General features: G+C 42.2%; 1 protein-coding gene across 1 annotated transcript; it reads left to right on the forward strand.

Annotated features, from left to right (window-relative positions):
- The first annotated feature begins 1,287 nt into the window (after window positions 1–1,287).
- On the forward strand, window positions 1,288–7,644 carry LOC119721953 (macrophage mannose receptor 1-like). Its single transcript, XM_038191913.1, has 5 exons — window positions 1,288–1,814; window positions 4,040–4,340; window positions 5,208–5,427; window positions 6,159–6,270; window positions 6,708–7,644. The coding sequence occupies exons 1-5, from the start codon at window positions 1,635–1,637 to the stop codon at window positions 6,888–6,890; spliced, it is 996 nt and encodes a 331-aa protein (XP_038047841.1). The 5' UTR covers window positions 1,288–1,634; the 3' UTR covers window positions 6,891–7,644.
- The last annotated feature ends 156 nt before the right edge of the window (window positions 7,645–7,800 follow it).

Genomic DNA, 7,800 nt, shown 5'->3' on the forward strand with positions numbered 1-7,800 from the left:
AAGGACAGCCTGCAACAGTAAAATTCTGGCAACTTTTGGTGCAGAAATAGCTGTAACAATGATAGCTTCTGCCTGAACTTACATCACAATTTTGCTCACGAAAATGGAACTAAAATGGCACCAAAATACCCCTGAAAATGGCAAAGCGACAATTTCAAATAGCGTAAAATGGTACAAAAAGGTGTTTTTTCAAGGATTGCATAAAAAACTACATTACAATGAGCCAATGTGATGAAATCGGCCCAAGCCTCTAATGAATTGTTGCGTCAGCATGGTGATTGACAGCGACAATTTGTTATTTCATTAAACATTTTCAAGAAGTTTTCAAACCCAAATGATGAACTTTTTGATATCACGCTCAATACTTTATAGTTAACATTTTATGTAGCCTCATCTGACAGTATAGGCCCATACAATGAATGACTTTTGATTGATAGACGCAGACCGATGTTGGTTGTAGTATTGATTTATTGTCTTACGACAGTCCGTCATTGTAAAGTGCAATTCGTTCTGCAAATATTTTTTTAATGGCCAGTTGACTTATCGCAAATTAAATTTCGCGTTACGTTTGACTTAGGCGTATCGATTGTCAAACTACGTCAGTTCAGAATATTAAGTTTACCATCATGGGCGTCGCGAGGGGGGGGGGGCAAGGGGGGGCACTTCCCCCCCCCCCCCCGGAAAAGAAAGAAAAAAAGGAAGAAAAAAAAAGAAAAAAAAAGAAAAGAAAAAGAGGCGCGAAGACAAAGTGGTCTAAATTTAATGAGTGGGGGGGGGGGGGCAAAATGTCCCTGCATCCCCCCCCCTCTAAAACTGATAAATCAAGAATGTGTTGAGAAATACAAGCATTTTTTGGCAAAATTTTTTTTTGCCCCCCTTTAGAAAAAATCCTGGCGACGCCCATGTTTACCATTATAATGTAAACAATTCCTAGTTGCACAAATAAAGTTTCATTTTTGTGCACCTATAGCTAGAAGGAAATGCGCTTTAGTGGTTGGACGTTGTGTTTTAACAATCTCCTAATCTTTTTGAAAAATCAAAATAATGGACCTAACGCCCCACTTGCTGGACCACTTTCGTCTGACACAACAGAGATGTGTACAAGCCCCTCTACAACAACGTTTATTGCAACGGGAAATGCAAGGTACATTGGACGAACACAATGCACTGCAGCTGAGGCGCGTACGTGACTCAACCAATTTCAATTAAAACACTTTCTACACTCGATAATCATTGCACCATTGACAGCAAATATTTGCGCAAAAAAGGGACACCTGGATCAAATTTCTAGAAGTTGTCGAGCAAACAGATTCAGTGTTCTTGACATGAAACGTTTTGCTTAGCAAGAAGGCTGGTAACCAGCCAAAATGTCATATGATTTTCATTGCTTGACTGGCTGCCAGCGGAATTCTGCTAAGTGACTGAATTTCAAGCAAGTTGTTTCAGGCAAGCATCTCCAATGTCAAAGTCACCTGTCAAAGTCACCTGTTGTCTTCAAAATGGATCACACATCAATCACCACATGGATATAAAAACCCGACGGATGGAAGGGAAAGGAACACTAGTCTTTATACACGACTCGTAAAGGTGTCTCGACAGACGGGAGTTTTAAAAAGGCGAGATAAACCGTAAACATGTACTCGTTTGTACTCGGTGCCGTGTTTTTAGCTGCGGTTCAAGTCAGCGCATCGCTGATTGCTTCTCCCGACCCCAACTCCTACAGGTGCCCGCATGGGTACCAGTTTTACAGCGGCAAATGCTACAAGGTGGTGACGGTTGCCAAGGACCACGCAGCGGCTCAGGCGCACTGTGAGGTAAGTACATGCATGTAGGCCTTTACTTCGATTATTTCTAACTCATGTGGACGGATTGAAGGTATACACAAAAGCTAAATCTGACATCGCATAATTGCATACCATACTATTTTCAGATGCTGGATGTTTTTGACACTTTTCACGAAACGACCAAACGATAACCTATTGAATGAAACCGCAGATGATCATTTTAAAAATTGGTAATTGTTCGTACATGATACTCCGTGACTCCGTCAAATTTGTTGTGATAAGTCATTCTCAACCTGACATGAAAGGTCCTTATTGACAGCTTCAAAGCCTGATCAGCTTTACTAATTAAAGAGAACTTTTTGTATGAAAGATGTCTAAATTTATGTTCAAATTTTTAACTTTTTTTGCAAAAACAAATCTCCCCAAAATGTTTTTTTTTTTTCAGTTAAAGAAAGCTGCGAAAAGCGCGTGGATTTAAAATGTTTATTTTGAGAATTACATTTGAGGTTTTGTTATTTTTCAAAAAGGATGGTCTGTGTGCCACAAGAACTTTTCCTGTCCGTGTAAAAAGTAGACGTTATTCCCTAATTCAGAGCAAGTCAGGGGACTTGTTTAGGGAAGTTTTATTTACATGTATCGAGGCAATTGTGCAGATTGTATCGATTCTTGGTACAGTCAAAGTTGTTTGTTTTAATTGCTCTTTTGGGCCTGCCTCTACGGGGAAGCCAAAACGTCTCCTTTTGACACAAAGTCCAAAGCGATCTCGCATTACAGCGCGTCCCAAATATTGAAAATACCCGCAACATTTTTTGCGAGGCTCTAGCGTCGCCGAGGAAACACGTACCACCATTATTTTTTATATCATCTTCAAGCTTGGAATCTTATACTTTATCCCTAGCTAGTATTGGTTTGATTTTCGAAAGGGTTTTGAAATGATTGGTGTTCAAGTAAAGGCATGTCAAAAACAAACTCAACCGATTAAATCAATCATTTTTCTAATGTTGAAATGGTTCATCATGTTCATGATGTGACGATCTCGTTGCCTTTTACTTTCTGTGTTTCCTATTCTTTTCGGTCCACGTAGACTACACCTTCAACATATTCATTTGCTCTTCGTTTCAAGTTCAATTTTAAAATTCACGTGCAAGTATGTCAAAAAGCGCGCTCAAAGTGTGACTCGATTTCCATCGGGGGATACCGCATGATCAATTTTCTTGAAATCGGAGTTTGTTTACGAATTGCCTTTATTTGAACACGATTAATTTTAAAAATCTTTTAAATATCAAACCAATACTCGCCAGAGATAACGTTCGGATTCCAGCTTTAAAACGATATTTTGGGATAGAGCCTCGCAAAAAAAAGTTGCGGGTATTTGGGACCTGCTGTGTGTATTTTGGGACCCGCTGTATAGGACAGCCGAATCAGTGAGCGCTCAATCATCCATGTGGCACAGTGTAAGTATTTATGGAAAGCTGATAACCACTCCTCAAGATGCAAACACATTCACATCGTCATATTCATGATTTTAACATACCTGCATATTATTTTGTTGTGACCAAACCCAACAAAATGAGTCGCAAGTCGCCAGAGATGCATTGAAGTAACTTACCTTCCTCTTTAATACACAGTTGAAATCAACAGGAACATGTAGTTAGCCTAATCTTTCCCCACAAAATTATGTATAATAAGATGTCAAACTGCCATTAGTGCAGTTAAAGAACACACTAAGCGCTTCCTTTTGCACGTGAAAAACGCAATAGTTAGAATTGTCATAAATAAGATTCTTTCATAGGATCCGATAATATTGTATACCCTGTACAGAAGAAACCCTATAAACAAGGGCGTCAATCGCTTCTCAAAAGTGTTGTGTGTGTGTGTGTGGGGGGGGGGGGGGGGGAACCATAAGTTGATCACAACTAATGCGAGCAAGCCCTAACGGCGTGGGGTTCGGGTCCACTTATAGGCCCCGGAAAATGTTGGAAAGACGCTCTGTGGTGCGATCTGTGGCAATTTCTCCACTTTAACCCTTTGTTTAAAAGCAAAAGGTTCATCGTTTAAACATCGCTTTCGAGTTCGGATTGTTTTGAGCTATGTAATCATAGTAGGCTACAATTTTTATTCGGGGACGAATAAAGTGGGGGACAAACGATAGGATGACCCCCACTTTTAAAAGTGTGGGGGGCATTGTCCCCCCCCCCGTCCCCCACCGATTGACGCCCATGCCTATAAATATTGTATCCTTTCGCTTGGTACAGAGCACAGGTGGTACCCTGGCAAGTCCAAACAGTCAGGAGGAAATCGATTCAATCATGGACCTGGTCGGTCAGACCACTGCCGTTCCCGACTTACTGTGGCTGGGCTATAAGGACGAGACGTACGAGGGCACGTTCACGGATGGTAGTGGCAAGGTTCTGACCCATCCGACATGGTCCAACGGAGAGCCCAACAACTGCTGCGGTGGGGAGCATTGTCTGCAGTTGTATAGAAACAGCGGCCTCATGAATGACTTGGGATGCCACAGGGAGATAGGCTTCGTCTGCTCTGCCTGCTCTCAAGGTAATGCATTTACTAACGAATTAAGACAACAAAACAGTTGGGGCCGTATCGTAAGTCCGACGCCTCGTAAGTCCGAAATTTCGGAATTATTAGACGTCGGATTTATAAAGCATTGGGATTCGGCCTATTAGCTCCGACGCCTCATAAGTCCGACAACGGACAAACGGTGTTTCCAACTTAAAGAGGCATCGGACTTTATGAGGCGTCGGACCTATGACAAGGGCGGATACAGAACACAATTTTTTTTTTGGGGGGGGGCCAAAAAAAATTGGTCCTCCAAAAAGTGGGTCAAAAAATGACGGCGTTGGGTTCGGGGCCCGCTCCAGCGCCCCCCCCCCCCCCAAAAAAAATTGGATTCTAGATGCTCTGTGGTGCGATCTGAGATCTGACCACTTTAACCAATGTGTTTTGATGAAAATATGGTGGTGTACTCTTTCTTGCGACGTCACTGGGGCATGGCCCCCTTTGGCCCCCCTGGATCCGCCCTTGACCTGTGAGCGGACCCCGCCGAAACATTCGGGAATTGTTCCTTGAAAGATGGGGGGGGGGGGGGGGGGGTAGGCATCTCCACCACCCAGCTCGAGGCCTGTGTCCCTCCCCCTCCATAATGTGTGTCCCCGTCTCCTGCTCAGAATTTGGGGGAGGGAAATATGAACTTGTTATTCCCTAAAACCCATAAGGTGCCTTTCCTCCAGAAATTGATGCCCCCAGCACAATGAGCCAAATACGCCACTAGCACTGCTCTTCTTCAGTTATAACAAATCCAAGACCACCACACGTCCCCTGACTCCCAAAAAAATGCCCAGTAGTTGATTTCTATAACTATTTATTTTTTCCCGTCTGCATTCCTCTCAATCTCTCCGACAGACCTGAGCTGTCGCTGTCCAGCACTTTGGCATGAGCACGATGGAGACTGCTACCGGTTCTTCGGCCTGCCGCGATCATTTGAAGACGGCGAGGCCAACTGCCAGAGCTACCACAACGCTCATGGGCAGCCGGCCCACCTGGCCTCTGTGAGCTGTCAGGCCGAGAATGACTTTATCACGAACTTCATCGCTCAGTCCTGGCCAGGCCAGGGACTTAGGAGGTAGGCCTATACGAGTAGGAATTACGACAGGTTGCTTTCTTATTTCTGTTTAATTAAATTACATAGAGGTGATAGAGGTTGAGCAAGAAATAATATTGTCGACAAAAAACCATACCCAGCGCTGTTGTCACAAAGGACCATCAGAAACGATGCAGATACGGAATGCATTCGGCTGTGAAAAAGCAAATTTCTCCGAACCACATTCGTACACCGTATACGCGTACAATTTCTTAGTGTCCCTATTATGTTTGTTCATGGGGCTAGTCATTACAAGCCCATGTGAGCCAGTGCGCAGGAACCATATCCAAAGTCATAATGTTGAAAGTAATATTCTGCGAGCCTGCAGGGAAATGGTCACCGAATCACTGAGTCTTGGAGTAAATCGTTTTTTATTTTTAATTACACATCAAATTCACAGCAAAGTCGTCGATCTCCTGTAGTTTGTTTTGAAGATTTCGAGTGTTTGGTTTGTTTTGTTTGTTGTTGTCGGTCTTCGGTTTATGAAATGATTTTAATTTTTATTGCGGCCAATCAAATAGTTTTGCTTTAATGATGAAGAACTGAACCGTTTTTAAACATAGTTGCTGATCTAGTTTTTCATATGGAACAGTATATCACTGGATTTTGAAAAATGTATAATTAGCCCATGGGTTTGACTTCTTAAAAATCTGCCAAAGGCTCGTACAAGTACCGTTTAAAGACCTTTCTGATCTTGTTTGATATTCACGCAGAACTTGGATAGGATTCAACGACATTGATCACGAAGGAAACTTTGAATGGACGGATCACTTGGCGGAGGAATACACTAACTGGAAATCTGGCGAGCCTAATGACTCCAATAATGTAAATAACAGTCAAAGTTAACTCATCAACATTTCTCTTTCATCTTTCCGATTATTGATGGATCCAGGGGACTAACGGGGGTCATGACCCCCAAACAAGTGTCATTTTTTAACAGTAAGAATTCAACCAGAAAGAAGTGCAGAGGACTGTTTTTTAAGTAATGCTGCTCATCCCCTTTCCCCCTGGATTTATGAAATATTGAAAAGAGAGAAAGTGGTAAAGAGCGCCCCTAGTGTCAAATGAGGTCCAGTCCTCCCACCCCACCCCCGGAAAATTGGTTCGGTTCATGATACACCTTTGTCTCCGATCGCGATATTTGGTATGGCATTATTCAAGATACCATGACTTTTTGGTCCCCGACTTCAACATGCAACACAATGGGGAAGTGAATTGGCTGATATTTCTTTAGTCACAAACATTTGTTATTTTTTTAACAGAACGAGGACTGCACTGAGATCAACTTTGAACAGCCCGGGATATGGAACGATCTTGGGTGCCAAACCAAGCAATCGTCCGTGTGCAAGATGCCGGTGTTTGACCCGTACGGAGCTTGTCATAAGCTGGCCGATATTATCACCCACCTCATCGGCCAATGCAGCGCCGCTCTACCCGTTCAGTAAATCAGTTTGCGGAACGACCAATCATTAGTTATGCTTGAAGAAAGGGATATCTGTTGCTTAAATATGTTGTAGTAAATATATTCAAATATACTTTAGTTTATGGTCCCCCAGGAATTTTTCTAAACTATGGAATCTTTGCTTCTATTTGAAAACAGTTGTTCGATTATGAACGCATCCAAATAGTCCAAAAAACGTATGATTAATAAAGCTATACTTTCCCATGCTGTGTTTGAGTTTCACCACGAGAAATAGATTGTACTTAAAATGATTCTTCATCAACACAAATGTTAAGTCACTTTTGAATGAGACATCAAACGATAAAATTGCCCATGTTAAAGGATATTACTTAAGGCACATTGTCGGGTGTGTGACGGTGTCCGAGGGACGGGGGGGGGGGGGGGGGGGGGGAGGCGGACCAACCCCAGTAGGGACGACCATCCCCATATTCGACATGTGTCCATAAGTTTGTTAATACCTAATCGTCAATATCAAATAAACTGTCGAACATTGGCTTAGAGCTTGCCTCGTGCACACATTTAGATTTCTAGCAGTTTCGGCAAATTTATCGTAAAATACTTTTCAGTGAAACTTCTGGTCCACTTTCAAAAAAACCCGAAGAACCACCAACCAAACATCTAATTTTAAAAATCTGTCACTTTAAATTGAAAGCGACAGTTGCTTACAAGAAATAACATACCATGTCCCACTCCCAAACAGTACTATAGGATAATAAATGAGTATACCCAACAAAATAGAACAATGTATTTGTCTGAATTATTCTTTATTCTTTATTTTAAAGAATGGTACGAAAGCAAATTCCATTTTCCAAATAAAGATACGTGCTGTGAGACAAAAGATAATAGGTTAAAAGGCAGTCTTCTACGAAAGCCCGATCGTGCCAAATTTATAA

Source organism: Patiria miniata, unplaced genomic scaffold, assembly GCF_015706575.1.
Source record: "Patiria miniata isolate m_02_andy unplaced genomic scaffold, ASM1570657v1 HiC_scaffold_14, whole genome shotgun sequence".
Taxonomy (NCBI): Eukaryota; Metazoa; Echinodermata; class Asteroidea; order Valvatida; family Asterinidae; genus Patiria; species Patiria miniata.

Excerpts from the sequence above, each read along its gene's own strand:
- LOC119721953 (XM_038191913.1), top strand. The coding sequence starts at position 1,635 with ATGTACTCGTTTGTACTCGGTGCCGTGTTTTTAGCTGCGGTTCAAGTC. Across the intron at positions 4,341-5,207 it reads CTGCTCTGCCTGCTCTCAAG|ACCTGAGCTGTCGCTGTCCA; the intron begins GTAATGCATTTA and ends TCTCTCCGACAG. Across the intron at positions 6,271-6,707 it reads AGCCTAATGACTCCAATAAT|AACGAGGACTGCACTGAGAT; the intron begins GTAAATAACAGT and ends TTTTTTTAACAG.